The 22,440-nt window shown below is 60.6% G+C and overlaps 3 protein-coding genes across 16 annotated transcripts in view; 2 read left to right on the forward strand and 1 right to left on the reverse strand.

Moving 5' to 3' along the window:
- The first annotated feature begins 472 nt into the window (after positions 1–472).
- Positions 473–4,609, forward strand: LOC139797818 (C-X-C chemokine receptor type 2-like). The gene is made up of 3 exons (XM_071747754.1): positions 473–639; positions 723–796; positions 2,953–4,609. Exon 3 carries the CDS (start codon positions 2,958–2,960, stop codon positions 4,032–4,034), a length of 1,077 nt encoding a protein of 358 aa, XP_071603855.1. The 5' UTR covers positions 473–639; positions 723–796; positions 2,953–2,957; the 3' UTR covers positions 4,035–4,609.
- An 845-nt stretch (positions 4,610–5,454) lies between these two features.
- Positions 5,455–21,369, reverse strand: RUFY4 (RUN and FYVE domain containing 4). 3 transcript variants are annotated; one of them, XM_071747752.1, is made up of 12 exons: positions 21,265–21,369; positions 11,427–11,708; positions 10,411–10,473; positions 9,931–10,037; positions 9,451–9,576; positions 9,083–9,189; positions 8,784–8,927; positions 7,157–8,153; positions 6,975–7,081; positions 6,183–6,329; positions 5,800–5,931; positions 5,455–5,727 (listed from the first exon to the last, which is right to left on the reverse strand). In XM_071747752.1, exons 2-12 carry the CDS (start codon positions 11,593–11,595, stop codon positions 5,637–5,639), a joined length of 2,190 nt encoding a protein of 729 aa, XP_071603853.1. In that variant the 5' UTR covers positions 11,596–11,708; positions 21,265–21,369; the 3' UTR covers positions 5,455–5,636. The 3 variants fall into 3 exon arrangements, with proteins under 3 accessions (XP_071603853.1, XP_071603852.1, XP_071603854.1); XM_071747751.1 differs by lacking the exon at positions 21,265–21,369 and adding an exon at positions 12,313–12,388; XM_071747753.1 differs by lacking the exon at positions 21,265–21,369 and having other exon boundaries at positions 9,931–10,005; positions 11,427–11,585.
- The window catches only part of TNS1 (tensin 1), a 69,120-nt gene continuing 60,817 nt past the window's right edge, over positions 14,138–22,440 (forward strand). For 4 of the 12 annotated variants that reach the window (XM_071747737.1, XM_071747739.1, XM_071747738.1 and 1 more), the window contains exons 1-2: positions 14,142–14,420; positions 21,233–21,347. In XM_071747737.1, coding sequence (XP_071603838.1) covers positions 14,325–14,420; positions 21,233–21,347 — 211 coding nt within the window. In that variant the 5' untranslated portion in view covers positions 14,142–14,324. Of the gene's footprint in view, positions 14,421–21,232; positions 21,348–22,440 lie in introns of all 12 variants that reach the window. The other 8 variants (XM_071747735.1, XM_071747732.1, XM_071747736.1 and 5 more) reach the window with 5 other exon arrangements.

A 22,440-nucleotide genomic window follows, 5' to 3' on the forward strand; every position in this document is an offset into this window, starting at 1 on the left:
TGTTGGGGTGGTGTCCTCTGGGTCCGTAGGGCTTGCATGGGGACACGGCTCTGCCTGGCATGGCCAAGGAGAGAGGGACACAAGGCTCCCTTATAGGGGGTCCCCACAGCACCCCACAACAGGAGAAAGTCAACTCTGCAAATTCCCCTGTGCCCCCCAAAACCCCGATGCTCACCTGGTCATGGGGAAACTGAGGCACAGAGGCACAGAGCCCTGCCCTGCTTTAGCCCACGAGCCTGCCTGCCAAACCCTCCCTCACCTGGTGTGGGGGACTGTGGCATTCAGGAGGGCTCAAAAGGGAGCCCCACACCCACTGGGGACCAGGGGACAAGGTGGGGACCCACGGTTGGAGCCCCCCGGGGTGCATCGCTGCGGGGGGGTGACACAGCCCTGGGTGTGCCCCCGCACCACCCTCTGCCAAGTGGCCTGGGACAGCCTGGGGCAGGAGGGGGGTGGGTGACTGTGGGCTCTATCCAGCCCTGGGGAAGGCCTCCTAGGGGGGCCAGGGAAGGGTCCCTTCTGGCTGCCACTTCCCCTTCACGCTGGGAGAAGGTTTTGCAACCTTGCTTCCTCCCTGGGCAGCATAAAGCGGGCAGCAGAGGGAAGGGGTGCTGGGAGGCATCAGGGCAGCAGGCACAGGTGAGGGACTGCCCGGCCTGGCGCTGCCACGCACCCTTCCGGAGCCCTTTGGGGGTGACTGCTGAATTCATCCCTGTGTCCAGGTGCTCTCTGGTGGGGATTGGCTTGGGACAGGGAGGAGACCTCAGAGCTGTGGGGACAGCACGGACAGTGAATGGTGAGTCCCTGGGGTGACTGGGGCTTTCCTCGGGCTTTGCTGGCCCCCCAGCACCCAGCTGAGCTCCCTCACGTGGGGCATGGCCTGGGCTGGGGGCTGGGGTGGACTGCTGGGGCTGCTGAGGGGCTGCCTGGTGAAGTGGGAGCAGGAGGTGGTGGCTGGGTGTACCCAGGGCTGTGCTCCAGGTACACTTGGGATGCAATCCCCAGGGACATCTACCATGGGTGCATTGAGCTGGTAGGGTGCTTCACAGAATCACAGAATCATCCAGGTTGGAAAGGACCTCTGAGATCATCAAGTCCAACCTTTAATCCACTACCACCGTGGCTACCAGACTATGGCACTCAGTGCCACGTCAGTCTCTTCTTAAAAACGGCCAGTGACAGAGAATCCACCACCTCCCTGGGCAGCCCATTCCAATGTCTGATCACCCTCTCTGTAAATAATTTTTTCCTAATATCTAACCTAAGCCTCCCCTGACAGAGCTTAGGTCCATGCCCTCTTATCTTACTGAGAGCTTCCCGGGATAAGCTCTCCCCTTATCCCCCTGGCTACACCCTCCTTTCAGGGAGTTCTAGAGAGTGATGAGGTCTCCCCTGAGCCTCGTCTTCTCCAGACTAAACAACCCCAGCTTCCTCAAGCATTCCTCATAGGACTTGTGCTCAAGTCCCTTCACAGCCTCCTTGCTCTTCTTCATGGTGTGTCCCTCCTGCCTCCCCAAGAAGACCCCCAGGGCCATACCAGTGTCCCCCACCCCTTGCAGACTCAGGAGGGGAAATGTGGGGCTGCTGGTCCCAAGCCGGGCTGGCTGTGGGCTATGTGTGGATGGGGGATCCCCAGTCCCAGAGGAACCACTGAGATTTTTTTAGTGCAGAGGCAGAAAGCAGCCTAAAATAGATGGAGGGGAAGCGCTGGTGTCCAGCTCTGCCCTGTGCCTGTGTTGGCCCCACTTGGAGGGACCTTCCCCCATTGGCACCGGCAGTGTCCTCAGATGTGGACCTCTCAGATCCTGGGGCACCATCCTCTGGGATGACCACCCCAGCGTCACTACAGGAGTGGGTCTGGTAGAGCCAGAGGGGATTATTTTCTGGGCAGGTGTGCTGACCCAGCTGCAGCAGGGAATTCCCACCGGGCAGAAGGGGAAGGCTGGGGAAGGTGCCCAGGAAGATTTGGGTTCAAATAGGGCTAGCTTGGGACTGGGAACACCTCAGCACTGCAAGGACCCAGCACCCCTCAAGCCCTGGAGGGGCTCAGAAATGGGGCAGAGGGGTAAAACTGGAGTGAAAGGTGAGTCCCAGCCTGTACTGGGAGAAAGGCTGAAACTCAGTGGTCTGCAGGCAGGCAGGGACAGAGCAGGTTGTCCTGCACAAGTGGAAAAAAATAAAAAACAATAGTCACCAGTGATTTCCCCATTGAGGGATGCCCAGCAGTGCTCAGCTGAGCAACAGGAAAACCAGAGACACGAAATATTTCCAAAGCTGCCTGCAAAGAGTGACATGTCTTTCCGTTCAGGGGGGTGAAACTGCTCACAAAGGGACAGGACCAGGGAGGTGGGGAAGAAGGGCGTGAAATCACCTTCAGACCTTCTTGAGAGCTGCCTGTCCTAGGCACTGTGACCACAGCCTCAGCCACTGTCAGGACTGTCAGGAGGGGCTGCTCCAGCAGCCATGCGTGAGAGGATGGAGAGGCTAGAGGGATCCAGATGTGCTCAAAGGATTTTGGAGGTGCCTGAGGGGTGCCTGAGATGCTCAGAAAGCTCAGAGGGTTTTGAAGGATCCACACAAGCCAGGGGGCCCATGGATGCTGTATGTCTTCTGCAGGCATGTGATGCTGCATTGATGGGGGAGCCGCCCAACCTGCAAGAGGTGGTTGATCTGTGAGGGAACCCCTTCCTCACTGGGGGAGATCAAGTGGAGCAGACCAAGGGGTGGCTGGTGGGGATGTTGTACAGGGGGGCATATGAAGGACAGTGCCCACCTGCAGCACTGCCCACTACCTGCACAATGTGGATACAGTGGAATAATGGAATTGGGGCTGCCCACTGGCTGGAGGGGGGACCTCGAGGGCAATGGAGATTACATGGGATCCAGAGATACTGTCCTCCCAGGCTCACCCTACCCTCTCACCCCACATTCACGCTGCTTTGTTCTCCACAGGGAAAATGGGGTCTTTCTCCTTCAGTGAGGATTTCTCCAACCTTTTTTCCCTCTACAACTACACCTATGACTACAGCACAGCCATGCCCGACACTGCTATCTCTTCTGCCCCATGCCGGCCCGATGTCTCTGCCCTCAACAAGTACCTAGTGGTGGTGATCTACTGCCTTGTGTTCATCCTCAGTGTGGTGGGGAATGGGTTAGTGGTGCTGGTGGTGACCTCCAGCCACACCAACCGCTCTGTCACCGATGTCTACCTTCTCAACCTGGCTGTTGCAGACCTGCTCTTTGCCTTCAGCCTGCCCCTTTGGGCTGCCTACCGAGCCCATGAGTGGGTCTTTGGCACTGTGATGTGCAAAGCTGTCTCCATACTGCAGGAGGCAAACTTCTACAGTGGCATCCTGCTGCTGGCCTGCATCAGCGTGGACCGCTACCTGGCCATTGTCTATGCCACCCGTGCTGCCACCGAGAAGAGGCACTGGGTGAAGTTTGTCTGCTTGGGCATCTGGGTCTTCTCTGTGTTGCTATCCCTGCCTGTGCTGTTCTTCCGTGAGGCTTTCATCTCTCCCAGCAACGGCACCGTGTGCTACGAGCGCATCGGTGGCGAGGACACGGCCAAGTGGAGGGTAGTGCTGCGGATCCTGCCGCAGACATTTGGCTTTGCCCTGCCTCTCCTGGTGATGCTCTTCTGCTATGGCGTCACCATCCACACCCTCCTGCAGACCAAGAATTCCCAGAAGCAGCGGGCCATGAAGGTCATCTTTGCTGTGGTGCTGGTTTTTCTTATCTGCTGGTTGCCTTACAACATCACGTTGGTGAGCGACACCCTCATGAGGACGCGAGCCATCACTGAGACCTGTGAGAGGAGGAACCAAATCGACACAGCCCTCTCTGTCACACAGGTCCTGGGCTTTGCCCACAGCTGCATCAACCCCATCATCTATGCCTTCATCGGGCAGAAGTTTCGCAACAGCTTCCTCAAGATCCTGGCTCAGCGTGGGCTCATCAGCAAGGATGCTGTGGCCCGCTATGGCCGTGCTTCCTATGCCTCCACTTCTGGCAACACCTCTACCACCCTTTGAGCCCCTCCAGGACCTGACCCTCACAGTTCCCAGCAGGTCCTAGCACCCTACACACCCCTAGCACCCATGCCCAGCCCCTTGGGGTGCAGGAGGTGATGCCATGGTGATGGTCAGGGCTACTGCTGGATGCTGGACCCCAACTGCAGGGTGTTGGGCAACAAGGAGTTAGGACCCCATAGCCTGGGGAGTGATGCCAAGCACTGTGCACTGTCTCTGCTCTTTGGGGCAGAGCCTGTGATTTCAGGGACCATGCAACACCACTGAGGGGATGGTGTTCGTGGCCATTGGCCATCCAGCAATAAAGCAGCTGGTGGGTTGGGCACCCTGGTCTGGCTCCTCCTTGCCATGAGAGGGCAGAATGAGGCCAGGGCAGATCTCTAGGGATAGTGAGTCCTGGGGTCCCCACCTCGGTGCCAATGTGACAGTGCCATCTGAGACTGGCAGGGTGTGGGTAACCCTGCTTCCAGACCAGGGAGGGGCTGTTGCCCAACAGGCTGTTGCAGAAGGTTCAGTATTCTGTGCATCCCCAGAGGGGACCCAAACACAAGCCTCGTTCCCTGCAGTCGCCCAGCCAGCTCCTGGCGTAGAGGCCTCTGTGCAGTGTCTGTCATATCTTTGGAAAAAAACACCCCAGTGCCAAGCCTGATCTGAGCTCCAGTGGATCAAATCACTGCAATATCTCTGGACAGCTCCTTGATGACACAAAACAAGCCCTGTGACCTCTGCCTGAAGGGTGCCAGCACCCCATGCCCACCCAGTGCCAGGATATCATTGTGCAAAGGGCTGGGGACCAGTCCCTTACACAACCAGGATGTTTCCGCCCAAGGTTGGGCAACTGGGACTGGCACCAGAGGGGGAAGAGGGGATGAGGAGGGGGCTGTGACCCTGCTAGGGTCCCTCCTGCCACTCTGTGTGCCAGGTATCAGGGTGCCTGTCCCAGTGTGCCCAAGTGACTATCCACAAGGGTCCTGTATGGCTTCTCCATCCCCCCTGATCCAGGCTCCTGTGGGTAAGAACCTACAGTTAAGAAACTCTGTGGGGCACCAGCGGGTGCCAGCAGTGTGTTGGTGGGGTTCAGGGTTGCCCTGGAACCCATGCAGGGAGCCCTTGGGAACCTGAGGCTCAGGAGGGTCAGTGGGGGGGCAGGAATAGCCCAACACTTTTGCATCTGGGAAACCTCTTGTCAAGAGCAGTTCCTCACAGCCTGGCAGGAAGCTGGGGGCTGTTGGCCAAGAGCTGTCATACCTGCCTGCTGCTGCTTGCCTGGGGCAGATGGCAACTCAGCCTGGCCACAAGTGGGACACCACTCTCCTGGGGAGAGTTCCACCCAGGAGGACTAAGACACCCTCATACCAGCATCCCCCACACAGCCTGGAGATCAATCCGGTGATGACCAATAGACAACACGGGAGCCACAGGGTAGGAGGAGCAGGTTGTTTTCCTCACTGTGGGTCAGCCACATGAAAGACAAGTCTCAAACTTGAAACATCAAGCAGCAGGACCTGCCTGCAGGCCCTGGATGCCTGGGTCCCTCGTAAGTCTGAGAGGAGGCATCCAGGGGAGGGGGAGTCCCAGGCATGGCACAAGGGCCCCGGTCCTGGCTCAGGTAGCCTGCTGGTAGCAAAGCAGGCAACAGCGTCCTTGTTTGCCCACATCCACAGAGCATGCGTGGCACACCTTGCCCTGGCACATCCTGCCAAAAGAGTGGTCAATGAGAGCTCTGCCATTCTGGTGCCAACCCCCCAGGTACCCTCCACATCTCTACCTGCAGTGGTACCGCCGGGAGAGGAGGCGGAAATCCTTGTGGCAGCGGGTGCACAGCCCTGCATCACGGGGGGCTGGGCTGGGCACCGGGGTGTCGATGCCCTCTGTCTTCTGCCACAGGGCATCCTTCTCACTGCAGGAGGGGACAGGTCAGCCCTGGCATGAGCATGCCTGAAGAGGGGGGGGGTGGTGGGGCATGGGGGCAGGGTGTGGTGTCTGGGAGCATGTCTGGCACCCTAGACCCAAGGTAGACACCCAAGTCTCCCCAGGGGTCTCCTGAGCCCAGGATTTGTCAGGGCTCCGGTGCCCTCCTCTGGGCAAAAGAGTTTGGGCTCCCTAGCCCATGCATAGCCCCCACACCCGTGGGGTCCCCAGGGCTCTCACCGCAGCAGCTCCAGCAGCCGCCCCTTCATGTCGCGGATGAGCTCCTGCTGCCGTGCCTGCTCAGCACCATGCGTGGCCTCCCGCTCCAGGGCCTCCCGCTGTGCCCGCTGCAATGCTGATGCCCAGCGCTCCCCATCCTGCTGGGCCCTGGCATGGGGCAGTGGGGAAGATGGGCTTCCTGTCCCTCATCCAGCCATCTCTCTATCCGACCACCCCTGCCTACTTCTATCTGCTCCCCATCCTCAGAGCCACCTTGCCATCTTTTGTCCAGCTACCCATCTGTTTCCCAGCTGTTCATCTGTCCGTTCCTACAACTGTCCCTCCCTTTGCCCACCCATCCATCCATCTACTCACCCCAAATTCATCCCTCTGTTCCTCCATCCACTTGTCCCATGTTCATCCCTCCATCCCTCTGGGTGCGCACCCATCAACTTATTCACCCCTAATTCATCCACCCATCAGTTTGTCTGTCCATCCATCCATTCATCCACTCTTCTATTCATCCCAGGCTCACCCCTCCACCCATCCCTCTGTCCTTCATCATCTCATCATCCTGTCCCACCCATCTCAAACACATTCTTCACACCTCTGCCCACCCATCCCTCCACATACCTATCCATCCCCAATTTGACACCTCCCACCAGCCCTCCCTCCACAAATCCTTCCCTCCTTCCTCCTGCCTATCCCCAGGTGCTGCTTTCCAAGGTTCAAATGAAGCATTATAAATAGTCTCCTTGGAAACCCTGCATCAGTGGGATGGGGCAAGATGGGAGTGATGGGTCCCTGCCCAACCTGCTGAGCTGCTCCTGCAGCCTCGCCATCTCCTGCTGCTGGGCCTGGAGTTGCTGCCGGCTCTGCCGTGCCTCCTCCCTTGCTGTGGTCACCAGGGTGGCCAGGTGCTAGGGGAGAGCAGGGGTCAGCCCTGGCCCCCAAACCCCTGTCCCACTCTGGGATCCCCTTAGGTTTGCCCGTACCATGGCCATGCCGGTGGCCGTGCTGGGCTCCCTCTCTTCCTGAGGATCTGTCAGGGGCTCCTGAGGTCCATGGGCGAGCTCCATCGCCTTCCGTAGCACCTCCTTCACAGCAGCCACTTCGCCCGCGGCACCACCATCCTCCGGCGCCTCTGTCCGTCCCTCCTGGCAGTCCCGTAGGCGTGAGGCCAGTGCTGACACCTCGGCCAACGCCGCGGCCAGCCGGGCACCCCGGTCCTCTGCCACCTCCTGCCAGCCCCGAGCCTCTTCCTGTGCCCGGGCCAGCTCCCCCGGTGCTCCCGCCGCCACCAGCGCCCGCTCCAGGAAGGCGTTGGTCTCCCGCAGCGCCTCAGCCTCCTGCTCCCGAACCTGCGCCCACCGGGTGCTGCTCTCCTCCCACCGGCGGTGCCGCCGCTCCTCCCGCGCCAGCCGGGACGCCAGCTCCCGGCATGTCGCCTCCCGCTGCCCCAGCTCGGCCTGTAGCTGGGACACCAGCACCTGCAGGGACTCCTCTGTCCCACCCAGCTGCCTGGGAACTGGTGGCAAGGAGCCTGGCATGCATCCTGTGCCCGACGGTGGGGACATGCCAGGGTCCCTGTCACCATCAGGGTAGGGTGCATTGCCAGCACCATGTGTGTCCTCCAGCTCCTCCGCATCCACCTCCTCTGTCTCCTCCTCATCCTTCAACTCCTCTTCATCCTCTTCAATGTCATTCTCCACCTCCACATCTCCCTCTACATCTACCTTCACATCCTCCTTCACCTCCTCTTCATCCTCCTCTTCCACATCCTTCTTCACCTCCACATCGTCCATCTCTACACCCCTTGCCTGCAGGGCAGCCAAGGCATGTGGATACGGGCAGCCTAGCACTCCATGGGGTGCTGTAGCAGGATGGACAATGCCATCAGACCATCCATGTGTCCCTTTGCTGGTATCATCTCTCTTTAGGACTGCCTTTGCTGGGCTGTTCCTGGCCACTGGGCTGGATCGTACCAGTGACCTAGAGGGGAAATGGGGCTCAGGGCCATGAGGTCACCCTCACAACAAGCCAGGCACTGCCATCCTCCCTCAGAGCTCCCTTGGCATGATCAGCCTTTGGGGATGGAGAGGACAGCAGCACTGGTAACACTGGGAGGCCCCGGTGACAGGGGACCAGGAAGGTTAGTGCCATCAGTCTTAACAGCCACAGAGCAGGTGGCACCCAGAGACCCCCATGACAATGGCAGGGGGGAAATGGGGACTGTGAGTGCATGTGGCACAGGAGTGTGTGAACAGCTGAGCAAGTGTGTGTGCCAGAGCAACTGCATCCATGAGTGCCCCCCTAAAAGTGTGCCCGAGGGAGGAGTGTGCATGCACATGTCACAGAAGTCGCAGTGTCACAGTGTTGCAGCAGACCTGTGCCTGAGCACATGCTCAGCATGCAAGTGTGGCAGGCTTGTGGGCATGGCCATAGTGTCTGTCAGCCTGGGGACACATATGGAAGCCTGGCACAGTTAGGGTGCCACATGGAGTCTAGGATAGCAGAGGAAAGCCTGTCTGCTGCTCTGAGATGCACCTCTGCTGCCCCAGACGTCCTTGGCACCCCTAGTGCCCCAAATAACCCCAGCACTCCCCGCATCCCCGGGCTCACTCAGAGAACATGGGCCAGGCGATGTCGAGGTCAGCCCTGTGCAGGGCCAGGTGGAAGGTGATGCCATCCAGCTCATAGAGGGTGCCCAGGATCTCTGCCCGTCTCTGAGGGCTCAGGAAGGGGCTGCGGGCATAGTACCACTCACTGCAACCACAAAATGGGCTCATGCATTCCTCTGTGCCCCAGAAGGGCACCCGTGCCTGCATCACCCTTACCCACTGTGTGCTGCAGGGTGCTTCCCACCTTGGCCATGCCCCCCGCCACCACCAGTATCCTCTCCCTGTGTCCCCAGCTCTCACCAGAGGCTCTCGGTGTTGAGAAGGCAGAGCTGCAGGGACTCTGCCAGCTGCCGGTGAACCAGGCAGTACCGCAGGAAGGCTCGGCCCCTGCCCACGGGGGTCTTCAGCTGGAGGAGAGAGAGTCATCGAGCCCTGCCATGCCAGCCTGCACCCCATATGCCTCACCCTCAGCCCATGCAGGAGGGAAGAGAGTGCCCAGGCTAGGGGGGCAGTAGGAACCCCAGAAGGAGGAAAGTGCCAATGGACAAATCCTCAATGCCTGGGTGAGCGAGTTCCTGTGCACAAGTGTGTGTGCACCTGCAAACAGGCACAAATCTCTACATGCGTGCATACACAAGCTCCCAGGCACCCTGCTAGTCAGTGCTCACCTTGTCAAGGGAGGTGACAAAGCGAATGCCCTCATGCTCCTGCCGGCATCGTGCCAGGCCCTGGCACAAGAAGTCCCAATAGTCCTTGCGTTGTCCAAAGAAGCTCCTCTTTTCCTTGAGGTCAAACTGGAAGAGACATGATCTTGATTGTTTCAGGGCTTCCTCTGACCCCCCAGCCCATCTTCTATGAGGCTGGGTTCTAGCCAGGTCCCTCATCAGGATAGATCCCAGTGTCCCTTGGCTGTCCCCTCTTTAGTGGCCCTGTGCCTCAGTTTCCTTTTTGCAGTGTGTATAATTGCACATGTGAGCATGGGTGACCCTGGTACAGATACTTGCATGGCTAGGGATGCCCAGGGCCAGACAATGCCTACTGGGGTCACCCTATACCCCAAAAAGGCCAGTGTGGTGTCCCCTCTGCTCTCACCTGTGCTCTAGGGGAAACTGAGGCAGGGAGTGTTGGGGATGGAGAAGCGGCTGTACCTGGAGGAGGAACTCCAGCTGGGCACAGAGGCTGTGCAGCTCCCGGCTCCCGTCTGTCACTGGCAGGTTCCGCTCCTGGTAGATGTGGTTCAGCTCAGACACGATCTCTGTGGGATGGCAGGGCTGAGCTGGCATGGCTGGCACCCAGCCACATCCCACCTCCCTCCCTGACATCTCCCAGCTGCTGGCCCTGGGGATTTCTGCTGGCTGGTGAAAGAGGAACTTGCCTTGGGATGAAAAGGGGGAGCAGGGGGAGCAAGGGGTACAGGTACCCACAAGACACTGCTGGTCCCCTGGGATTAGCAGTCAGGATGGGAGCAGAAAGCAGTGGCAGGGTGGGCACTGGGAAGCTCAGGGGAGAGGCATCATGGCACCCACAGCAGTGACCTCCAGTTTGGATGCAAGGAGGGACCCATCACGGCCAGGAAAAGATGTGCCATGCAGGGGACACACTGGCAGAGGACAGGCTGGCACACTTACTCTGCAGATCCTTGATGATGCGGTTGAGCTCCCCATCCTCTGCCATGGTTGTCCCCTGGGGCTCTGCAAAGGCAAAGGAAGACGTGAGAGGTGCCAGGCTGCACTCACCAGGGACCACTAAACTATTCCCCCAAGGAGAGGGTCTGGCCCCCCCTGGAGATGCCTGCTCTTAAGGTAAGAGGAGGTGGACTCAGGCACCCATGCCCTACCCATGTCCCACCACTACGTATTTTATGGGATAGGCAAAGGTGCCCCATCCCATACCCCCATTAGCTGTCCATGTGCCCCACCCCAAAATGCCTCCAGGCACTACCCCCATGCCTTGCTCAGCCTTTGCCCCATTCCTTGGGCTGTGTCCCTGTCCTTGTCCCTGTCCCCAAGGATTCAGGATGTGGGTATGACATGGGGGAAGCACTGACTTTGCTCCTGCTCTCGCTTCCCTTGCTCACACCATGAACAGAAGACTGGGGCTCCCAAAGGGGTGGGGAAGTGAGGTGCACAGCCCCGCACCTGCAGCCCCCCAAACCAAGCTCCTCTGCAAGCAGAGTCCCCTGGCACAGTATGCTGCCTACAGGACTGACAGGGGTTGGGGGGTGTTGTGGGCATGGGAAGGGGGTCTGGGTGACACAGAGCAGCAGGGAGATTCTGGGGGGTAGCAGATGGCACCCTGGGGTCAGGGTAAGGGACTGCGTATGAACATGGAGGTAGCAGGTTCTGGGCTTGTTACTATGGCTGGTAGCTGGGCACAGGGCTGGGAGAGCATTTATGTGTGCATGGGGTGTGCACGGCAGGGCATGTGTTCACTCCCAGAAGTGTGTGCCTAAGCATGCCTGAGACTTTGTGTGTGTCCCATGCTTCTTGCTGCAGCAAGGTGGCACAGAGGGCAGGGCAGGACACAGGACTCCAGATGCCTGGGTTCCTGTGCCAGTAACCTTGGGAGACCTTGGGAGAGCTGTCTTCCTGCCTGCCCACCCTGCCCGTGCCTCAGTTTCCCTCGAGGAAAAGAAGTGCCTTACCTTTGGCCAGGGAGCCGTGGGGTGCTCTGAGGTGCTCACCAGGTGCTGGAGGGACAGTGGCATGTCCCCATGCCCATGCCACGCCTGCCTGCTTCTCCTTTTGTACCTTGGCCAGGAGGAAGTGTGGGAGGTCGGGAGGGGCCGCAGAAGCCACCTCCCACCACCTCATCTGGCACAGTACCTAGGCCCCCTGGCACCCAGCTACCCTGTTTGAGTGATGGAAATTTTGGGGCAGCCAGTTTTGGGGAGGTGGTCAGTGAGGATGGTTCCCCTTTGCAGCTCCTGTGGCAGAAGAAGGGGAAGGACAGTGCCAAGCCTGGGCAGGACACTGATATCCTCCCTCAGGAATGGGGCTTGGGAAAGTTTTGAGGGAACCCCCCTGAAGTTTTTGGGGTGGGAGTCCGAAATCTATAGCTAATCTATAGCATCAGCCAACAGTACCCCTGGGGCATCATCAGCCCCTGGCACTGAGCTCCCCCTCCTGTGCACAACAACCCAGAGGGGTAACAGCCCTTGGGCACAGACAACCCCCCAGGAGCCGCAGTGTCTCTGGGTATCTGCTCCTCCCATGGGGGCTGTGCCCAGAACCGGGGTGCAAGCTCATCCTGGGGCACTCTAGGCAAAGTGTTCCCCACCCCCCCTTTGCTATCTGCCTGTAGGGCCCCCAGCGCAGCAGTGCCCCTTGGCCACCATGCCAGTCCCCCCTTTGCTGTGCCAGCCCATCCCTGCCGAGTCCTTCTGCAGTGGGGGTTAAATTACCCGTGGGAGGACTGGGAACAATGCCAGCTCACCCTCCCCATTGCCAGACATGGGGACCTCCTGCCATCCCACACCCCACCACTACCCCTTCTGCCACATTCCCCCTTGCAGCACCCATTGCCCATACCTGTGCCATCCAGGGGACAGGGGGTCTGGCGACTCCCGACACCCCCAGGCCAGGCATCAGCACAGCACCAAAGTGAAAGTAGGAAGTGGTATTAAGCGGGAGCTCAGGCCTCCCTGCACCCTGGTGGCTCCCTGAGGGGGGTGTTGGACTGTGGGGTGCCCCTGAGCAGCCAGGGACCATGGGGAAGCTGCTCAAGCGCCCTATAGCATCCTTCTAACCACCCTCCCCCTCCCCATACAGGCACAGAACTCAGCACCCCACATCAGCTGGTGCATGGTTGGATGAGGTGTTGGGGGACAGTGAAGCACCCCCGCCCTGCACTCATTGTGTGTGAGTGCACATGTGCTGGCTGTGTGTGCACAGCTGTTGGGGTGTGCATATAGGTGCAAGCTACAGACCTGTGGCAGGTGTGGACACAGGGCTGAGAGGGCACATACGTCTGCCTGCCCACAGTTGTACCCACACATCCCATGCCAGGCACCCCATGGGCAGGACACCAGCAGGGTGGCAGGGGGAAGGTATGTACCTGCCCTGGCAGCAGGCGGGGGAGGCGGTGCCAGGGGGGGGCTGAGGAGGGGAGACGCCCGCCCGTCCTTGGCGCGGGTGCAATTCAATTAACGAGGCCTGGCCCTCGTTCAGCACAGACAATAAAGCTAATGGCCCTGCACAGGCCGGGCGCTGCCTGGCGGGGGGGGGGGTATGGGGTGCGGGGGCCATCTGCTAATTAAATGCGGGTGGGAGGTGGTGGAGCCAGCAGTGATGTCACCTCTCTGGTTCTAAGGGTGGGGGCTATATCATGACACCACCTGCCCGCCAGCCCTCTGCCCACCCTGAGTGCCAGGCAGTGTCCCATAGCTGTGGGAGACAGCTATGAAGTGTTTGGGATCCTCTCAAACCCCCTGCCCCCTGTGCCCCTTCCTGGCACTGCCACTCATTAGGGCAAATGCAATTAGCACCCAGGCCTGGCCCAGCTGCTGCCTATGCTTGGCAGTGCCACCTGCCCCGCAGGCATGGGTCCTTGCCCAGCAGCTCCACAGCAGCATCGTGGCGGCATCTGGGGGTGCTGCTGCTTCCAGCCCCCCTTGGCATCAGCCTGATAGGTAAGGGAGGGGGTGATGTGTCCCCAGAGCAGCTGCAGGGTGGGGTGCACACCATTGCCTTGCCCTGGGCAAAATCTGTGGTGGTGGTGGGGCACCTGGGGCTATGTTGGGGTGCCCTGTAGTGATGTGTCCCCCTGGACAACACTGTGCCTGCAGCCCTTGGAGAGGGTACCCTGCTGACAGTGTGTGTGCGTGTGTGCGTGTGAGTGTGAGTGACAGGGTCCCTGAATGTGTTCTCAGGCTCCTCAGAAGGGGAGAAGCAGTGTGGGGTGCCGGAGAGTGCTCGTGGAGGGGGAGGGAAGGTCCCTCCATGTCCAGGCACTGCCAATTAAGTCTTGGAATGGGCAGAGGGGGACTGGAGGGAAACTGAGGCAGGGTAGGGAGCTGGGGGGTCATTGGTTGAGCTGTGATCGAACCCAGGCAGCTGGACTTCTTCACCCCCAAACCAGAGGGGTCTGGGGCAGGGGGGAGCACTGTTAGAGTCCGGCATCTACCCCAGGGGATGCTGTTCACAGGGGGCAGGTGGATGAACTGGGGGTTGCCGGGCCCTGAGCTTTGTGTGCGGGGAGGAAGAGAAGGAGGAGGGGGAGCGTGGCGGAGCTGGCTCCCACCCAAGCACTGCAGGACATGGGCGGGCACGGTGCTCCCTGCCTGGCTGCCAGCGCGCAGGCGACGCTGGGGGACCGGAGGGGGGGTGGGGGGGGGACAGGGCCCGGTGGGACTGCAGACCCCCAGCCCATCGGCGCACGTCCCCGTGCCCACCACGGGGCAACTCCCGGGCACTGCCCGGGCACTAGAGCTTGTTGCATCCGGGGGGGCAGGGCTGGGTTTGGTCGTCCCCCCGAGTGTACCCTGGGCAGGGGTCGGGCCCCTGCAACCCCCCCGGCCGGGTGACCCCCGGGCAGGGGCACCATGACCCGGCTGAGCTGGTGCTTTGCCACCTTGGTTCGCTGGTGGAAGTCCTTGGTGTCCTGTCTCCTGCCCCTCCGTACCGCCCGCCCCCAGGAGGTAAGCCGGCACTGCCGGGCACGGCATTAGGGTTAAGGTCTGCAGGGGGGGTCCGGAATTAGGGCGGGCTTCGGGGTGCAGGGGGAAAGGGGTACGGGCTGGCACTGGCTCTACCTGCTGCAGGCTGTTGGGGGTTAAACTGTACATATGCATGCAGAAGTGCCGGGCATGTCCTTTGTCCCTCCTGGTATGTGTATGTGTGTCCAGCATGGCATTGTGACCGCCCCCCCTCTCTCCCCCTCCCCCTCGCTCTCCCCCCGTAACCACCTTCCCCGAGCCCCTGCAGTGCCTGGCTGGAGGGGATCTGCTGGGATTGATCTGCTGGGATCTGGTGTACAGTGTTTCATGTGAAGGGTTCTGCTGGGATCCCTGTATCCTTACAGAGTGAGTGAAGAGGCAAAGGGTGTCCCTGTGTCCTTACGGCACCCACAATGGGGGGACTCCTGTACCCATAAAGCATCCAGTATAAGAGATCCCTGTGCCCAGAAAGTGCCCGGTGTGGAGGATCCCTGTGCCTGTAAGCTCTTGGCACTTGCGAGCTCTGTTCTCATAAAGTGCTTTGTCTGTGTGGGATCCCTGTGCCCAAAAATGTGCCCAGCATGAGACCCCCCTGACTTCCAGTACCCGTGATGGGTTATCCCTGTACCCATCATCTCCTGGTGTGTGTGGGATCACTGTGCCGAAGGATTGCCCTGCACAGGGGATCCTTGTGCCCACACAATGCCTGACATGAGGGACCTGTCCTGGCCATGACAGGGAAACTGAGGCAAGGAGAGGGAAGGTTGGTGGAGGGCATGAGACTCCCTCTGTGCCACCCTCATTTGGTTCCTTAACCTTTGGAAAGCTGCCTTGTGCCCGGTGGGGTGACATGAGCCACTCTGGCTGCACCGAGGCAGCAAAGCAGGTGCCAAAGCCACTGTCAGGCAGCGCCTGGGGGAGTGCCACTGCAGGGTGGTGACAGGAAAGTATGTGCCGGGGGCAGGGACCCAGCCTAGAGGAGAGAGGTCCTTGACTGCTTGGGGACCCCAGCGTGTACATGGGACGCAGGACTGTGAGCTACAGGGGGTGTGGGCAGATGCTCAGGGTGGGTGGCACTGTTTTGGGGTGATGGTTGTGTGGTCGTCCCTGTGGGTACATCCCTGTGCCCTCGTGTCCGTGCTGTGGATGTCAGAATGACTCAAGGGGTGTGTAACACACGTGTGCTCGTGCATGTGTATGTGTATGTGCATGTGCATGTGCATGTGCATGTGCATGAGCGGGCAGATAAGACTGGGATGAAATGCTGCTTCCATGAGTATTGGTCCACAGCAGCTCTGTGGGGTGTGTGTCCCTGCATGGGTGTGTGACCTTAGCTCATGAGTGGGTGCTGGACGTAGTAGGAGTGGGGCTTTACATTGGTATGAACTGTTAGAGGGGTGTCCTCAAGCCCTTCCCGTGCCCAGATGGGCATCCATGCACAGAGGTGCCCACCTGCCACGCATGACAATGGTCAGGATATGTGTGTGATGTCTGTGTGTGCCCCATGCATCCAAATGCAGTGCAGGCACAGGTCTCCTGGGAGGGGACATGGGGGGATTGGGGACGTGGTGACCACGGAAGGAAGGATGCAGAGGACTCCTGCCAAAGCTCGGTCTTTGCATGCCTGCACTTGTGGTACCCGGAGAGAGTGTTTGTGTCCCTGGGCTAAGTGCCCCTGTCTGTAACCTCCCTGCTGAGAAAACGAGCCCTAAATGACGCCGTGGCCACCCGTCCCCCTCGCATGACCCTTGTCCCTGCCCTTCTGAGGGGCCCGGGCTTGTCAAGGCAGTGAATGGGAGGGGGTGATTTATAGGGAGGGGTGGGGATACCCCTCTCCTCTGGGGCTTTCATTTGTGAGCAGTAACGAGGCTGATTAATGGGGGCTATAATGGCGGGGTGTGCATGGACAGGCGCTCCCCGCTTGCTCAGTGCTGTGAGCAAGATCAATTCCCCTCACCCCGTTCCCTCCACCCCTGGGACCTGAGTGGCATGGGAGTGTAGGAGGTGCTGTCCCCATCTGTCGCCTGTCCCTGCTGGCACATCTCCACACGGGCCAGGTAGGCACGCAGGAGCGATAGGGTAGCGGGTGGTGGGATAGGGTAGAGGACGGTAGGACACCACAGCACTTCGGGAGAGTCAAAAGCCATCTCAGCGTTTGGGAAAGGCAGCCTCCCCTTTCTTTACCCCCTTCCCCCTTGCCACCCTCCCCTTCCTCTCTGGGCTTCCAGCTGTATGCAGTGTACAGACGGGAAACTGAGGCACGGGAAGGAGGAGTGCACTACAGTGCCCATGGCCCCAACATCCCTACGGCCCCTTGCCAGCCGTGGTTCATACTGCCACAGTGTCCTAGCCCCTGGCGTGTCTCCCCACCCTGACTCACACCCTCATGGTCACGGCCAGCTGAGCACAAGTTTCCAGGCTGGATCCAGTCAGCGCTGGCTGCGAGAGGGGGTGAGGGGACAGGACTGTGTTCCGCCCGGCCAAGGCCCCCAGGATGGGATAGGGCACCCTGTGCCAAATCCATCCTCGTCAGGGCTGTGAGCTGCCAAGCTACTCTCCGTCCCGTCTGGAGGTTGTCTCCCCTCGCTGAGGCCCCACAGCTTGGCGCACGGATGTCCGCTGATCCCTCCCTGTCTCTCATCCCAGGACCACCCAGGGGACACAGCTGGGGATGGGAGGAGGGGACACCCCCGCCGCAGCACCCGCTGGAGGCCGGAGGAGGGACGGGGGTGAGGTGGGTGGCGGGTGCCCCCCGGGTCAGTTGAAGGAAATGGATACCAAATGTGTATGGGGGTCGAGGGGGAACGGGAAAAGCAGAGCCCCACTCTGGGTCCCCGAAGGTCACAGCCCCTCTGCTGGGGTTGAGGGGTCCTGGTCACCGCTGGGTTCACCTCGGCCGGGGTGCCGGTGGGCGCTGCGGGGGTCGTGTGTGTGTGCGTCTGTGGGGGGAGGTGGCTTTGCCGTCCCCCTTCTCTCTCTGGCTGGAGGGGCGTTGTGGGCCCGGGGCGGGGCGGACGGGCGGAGCGAGGGGGCCTGGGGGGCTCGGCTGGCCGCGGGGCCGCGCCGCGGGCAGCATGACCGGGTTCTGCCTCTCCTGCCTGCTCTGGGTACGGCCCGCAACGGGGGGTACCGGGGGGAAGCGGGACAGCAGCGCGGTGGGGCCCGGCAGCGGGGTCTGGGTGAGGGGCTGGTCCCAGCAGCGGGCGGTGGATGGGGGCTGGATGCTGGGGCGGGGGGGCCGGGAGGGATCGGGACGGGCTGAATAGGAGCGGAGACAACCGGCGGTGCTGGACCAGCACCGGGTCCGACTCTGGGGGAACTGGGACCGAGTGGAGCCCGACAGGGACGGCCGGACAGCGGGGCTGGTCTGGGGGCACTGGACCGGGAGCAGGGCTGGGAGGAGCCCCAGGGAGCCGGGGAGAGGAGCGGGACGCGGCTCGAGAGAGCAGCGGAGGTGGGCAATGCGCTCGGGGGTGCACGAAGGGGGGACCGGGATGGGATGCGGGACAGGAACGCTGGACTGGTGTGTGTGTGCGCGTGCCTATGAAAGGGGTGTGGGATTGGGGATGGGGAGGATGGGGGTCTGGTCCTTCATGACACCCCCACAACACCCATCCAGTGGCACTGGCCAGGGGCCCCCACCATTGCCCGGGTTAAGGCTCTGCAGCCCCACTGGAGAGGAGAGAAACTGGGCTGACTGGGTACATGCAGTTTGTGCTGGGGTTTGGAGATTTATGCCCCCCAACCCACCGTCCCCAAAGTGAGCTGTGCCCCAGGGTTCAGTGGGGTGAAAAGTGCTGGGTTGGAACAAGGCCAAAGGGCCAGACTCAGGTGTTTAGTGGCCCCTACCAACCCCCACTTTGCATCTTCAGGGGAAATGGTTGTCCCAGTGTCCCCCCCGCTCTGCACCTCTCTGCAGTGCTGGGCAATGAACCCAGGCCTCCCAGCTCCTCCTGATTAATCTGGCATCTCTCCCCAGTGCCTTTTCCAGTCCAGGACACCTGGGTCCCCTTCCAGCCTCCTTGGGTCTGTGTGATGGGCGGGCAATGGCCAGAAATACTCATGACCCTCCTCCCAACCTGCCTGCATTGTGTGTGGGCTGGCTTCTGGAGGTGTATACCCACGGGTGGGTACCTGAATGGCAACCCTAAGAGGTCCCCCAGCCCCACAGTGTATCCCCCTAGTAGTTCCTGGTCATGGGGGCAGGGAGGCTAACTGGTATCCTGCCAGTATGGAGCTAGGAGAGGGTTATTTTGTGGGATGGGCTGGTTCTCTGGCCTGCTGAGTGGCACTGGATGGGCAGACTGCCTCCCCTAGCAGCTCCTGGAGGTGGGAGCATAAAGCTGAGCACTGGGTCTGCATTCCCCCAGCATTGGGATGGAGCTGGCAATGGGACAAGCAGAGGGGACTCTGAGGGGTGGGAACGGGGAGGGCAGCTCTTTCCCTAGCGAGGATAATTACTGTTAATGAAGCAGGCCCATGCTGATGTGTGAGGCCAGGGTAGGGTCGGGGGTATGTGCATGGGAGATGCATCAGCATCCCTGGACATCTCGTCCGGGTCCCTGGGAGCGGGGGGTAAGGCCTCTTCCCGGGGCACCCCACAGCAAAGATACTGCTTTGCATATGCAAACAAGCTCATGGCATCGTCAGGCCTTGTTGTCACCCAGCAACTGCAGTGTGGGAGCCCCAGGCCTGGGGGAGCTTTTCCCACGGCTACTGGATGGGTGACAACATACTTGTACACATGCATGTGAACACATGTATATATGCTGATCCATGTGTGCCCTGGTCCCTTGTAGGGATGACACAAGCACCGAGGACTTCTGAGGGACCAGCGAGTGGTCCTGTGGGAGCAGATACCCAGAGAAGAAGGGCTTGCACATGCATGTACAGACCCGTGAGAGTGTGCCCACAATTGCACACAGGGACATGGAAATCTGCCCACATGTCCGCTGCTGCTGTGGCATGCATATGCATGCAGAGCACTAACACGCGTGCTGTGTGTAGCACACGCAAGCACCCTCACATCCCCAGAGGTGTTTGCACACACGCACAGGCACGCAGTGCATGCATGTGGCCCTTCTGCCTACCCATGCGTGCACTGGGGAGTCTGAGGCAGGGAGTTTTTGGAGTGGCTTATGTGGTACCCCAACACTTTGTTAACCTGCCCCCCCGCCCCAAGCTCTGGCGCAGTGCCCAGGCCAGAGGAGAGAGGGGCATTCAGGAGAGGGGGGGCTGCTGGGCCTCTGCTTAATCTCATTACTTTTGGCATGAAAAGGCGGATTTACAGGGGCTCACGTCTTCATCTGGCAGAGGGTGGGTGGGCAGGGCTGGCATGCTGCCAGGGGGTGTCCCCCCCCCCCAAACAGCTGAGGGGGAGGAGTTGGGGTGGATTCTGGCTGCCCACAGCTGTGCCAGAAGCCCCCCTTGACCTGCCCTCAGCCCCTGTGTGTGAGCGCACACATGCTCTTGCACATTCACACCCTGCCACCTGCACATGCGTGGATCCATCCTGCATTTACACTTTCGGCATCAACCTCTCTGCTGAAACGAGCTTTGCCAGGCAGGGTGGGCATGGCCACACACACTCGGTGGCACAGCACACCCTATGGAGCCCTGTGGGGACATCCCAGCACATGCTGCCTGGTGAGCACCCCAAAACACAGCATGATGCTGAGATACCCCTCTGCACGGGTACCCTTCTGGAAGCACCTGCATGTACCTGTGTCTGTGCACATACATACGTGTGTATTCACACACACACAGACAAACATGGTGGAGTATGCACGTGTTTGTATGTGTGTGCTTGCATGTGTTCGTGCATACACAAATTTGCATAGGTGCACACGAGCACATGCATGCCGTCCTATGTGATTGTGCCTGTACACGCGTGTTCACACTGACACGTGTGCACAGGGACATGTGTGCTCTGGGAACACGCGCGGGGGGGCGCACAAGCGCACGCCCCTGGGGATGCACGCACACATGCACGCGCGCACACACACACACACACACGCACTCTCACTCCGCTGCTGCTCACACACAGTGTGCAGACGTGCAGGCAGCTCCTGCGTGTGCACGGTCTATACACGGGCGCGTACACGCACACGCGAGAGCGCGCACCCCTCCCGCACCCACCACCAGGGGGCGCAGGAGACTACTTAAAGGGGCCGCGGGGATGGCGGGGGTGGGTGAGTGCGGGGGTGTTCACTGCTCCCCCCCTTCCCCCCCTTCCCCCCCTTCCCCCCCTTCCCCCCCTTTCCCCCCTTTCCCCCCTTTCCCCCCCTTTCCCCCCCTTTCCCCCCCTTTCCCCCCCTTTCCCCCCCTTTCCCCCATTCTCCCTTTCCCCCCTTTCCCCCCTTTCCCCCCTTTCCCCCCTTTCCCTCCCTCCCTCCCTCCCTCCCTCCCCCCCCTCCTTCCTCCCATTCCCCCATTCCCCAATTCCCCCCTCCCGCCTCCTCCCTCCCCCTCCCCTTTCCCTTTTCCCCTTTTCCCCTTTCCCTTTTCCCCTTTTCCTTTTCCCCTTTCCCCTTTCCCCTTTCCCCTTTCCCCTCTCCCCTCTCCCCTCTCCCCCTACCCCCGCCCCACCCCCCGCTCCCCCATTGTCCCTGCCCACTCTTTACACCGTGCCCACGGCTCCCCGGCCCCGTGTTTTGGGATGTGGGAAACACACCTGGGTGGAAGGAGGATGGAGGATGACCCCCTGCCCAGAGGGAAATTGAGGCAGGAAAGGGTTGAGTGCCCAGATCTCTGTGTCACCTCATTCCCACTGATGAAACCCTGTGTCTCTCCAGCCCCAGGACCTGGAAGCCCCCCCGGGACACACCTTCAAGATGACGAGCTTCAAGAAGGTGAAGGCTTGTGGGATCTGCCGGCAGGCCATCACCCGCCAGGGCAGCACCTGCCGAGGTGAGCTGGGGATGCAGGCACATGCGTGTGGAAACGGTGGGGTTTCTCTGGGTATAGGGGGTCAGGACATCAGGGGATGCACATGAGTGCCTGTGCATACAGCTGTGTGCGTGTGGATGTGGAGGTGGGAACGTGCACCTGTACCAACTTGAGCTCACACACATGTTAGAGGGGGAGCCCATGGGTGTGCTAGAGCATGAGCACTGCCTTTGGGAAGGAGGATGGGAGCTGAGGGTGTCCTGTGGAGGCACTTGCACATGTGGGTATGGTGGCTGTGTGTGTGCCACACATGCGTGCAGTGAGTGTGCCATTGTCACCACATGTGTGCACACACATGTAAGTCTGTGCCACGTGTGTGTGTGCTCACAGCCTCTGCCACGCCTGTTGGGATGCAGGCATTGCCACAGCCCCTTGCACGTGTGCTGTGCTGGCGAGCCCTGTGCGAGGAATGCGGGCGGAAAGACTGCTGGCCATGGGAACAATGTGGCTTCCTGCACCACAGGAAACAACCCCAAGGGGACACAGGGCTTGGGCGGGGACCCTCGTGTCTCCTGGGGGTGGGACATGTGGTTTTGCAGGGTGTTCTGGCCCCTCGTGTCTCTTTGCAATGGGACATCTTTACAGGGTGTCCTGAGCCTGCATGTGACTTGGAGATGGGATGTGGCTTTGCTGGGATGCCGGGGTGGCATGACGGTGCTCTGTGGTGGTGCCCTTTCTAAGTGTGTGACCTTAGCAGCAGCAAAGACACGCTTGCACTGACTCTGTGGATGCACTGTCCTCCGCAGGGGTGTGGGCACGAGCGTGCAACAGCAGCGTGCGGGCAGGTGGGGGCACAGGCACTGGCAGCACCCCCACATTGCTGTTGTGCACGCTGGTGCAGGTGTGAGGCCTTGTGAGACATGTTGGTGCATGGCCTCACTTCACACTGTTCATCACTGGGGTTTGCATGTGTGCCTGGTGGCACTGGGTTGGACACGGCTTGTGCGTGTGGATGAGTGCTGCATGCATGTGTGTGTAAAAGGCACAGGCACCCAGGTGTATGTGGAGGTGTTCCTGCAGCCTGTGCCTGGTGCCCAAGGTGCTCTGTGGTCTG

This window comes from Heliangelus exortis, chromosome 6 (assembly GCF_036169615.1).
Source record: "Heliangelus exortis chromosome 6, bHelExo1.hap1, whole genome shotgun sequence".
Lineage (NCBI taxonomy): Eukaryota > Metazoa > Chordata > Aves > Apodiformes > Trochilidae > Heliangelus > Heliangelus exortis.

What these genes read in the sequence shown, in the direction of transcription:
- LOC139797818 (XM_071747754.1), top strand. Translation starts at nt 2,958, where the DNA reads ATGGGGTCTTTCTCCTTCAGTGAGGATTTCTCCAACCTTTTTTCCCTC.
- RUFY4 (XM_071747752.1), bottom strand. Translation starts at nt 11,595, where the DNA reads ATGAGGTGGTGGGAGGTGGCTTCTGCGGCCCCTCCCGACCTCCCACAC. An exon ending in AGCTGGAGTTCCTCCTCCAG is followed by an intron (nt 9,577 to 9,930) that starts GTACAGCCGCTT and finishes TGTCTCTTCCAG; the next exon opens with TTTGACCTCAAGGAAAAGAG. An exon ending in TTGTCACCTCCCTTGACAAG is followed by an intron (nt 9,190 to 9,450) that starts GTGAGCACTGAC and finishes TCTCTCCTCCAG; the next exon opens with CTGAAGACCCCCGTGGGCAG.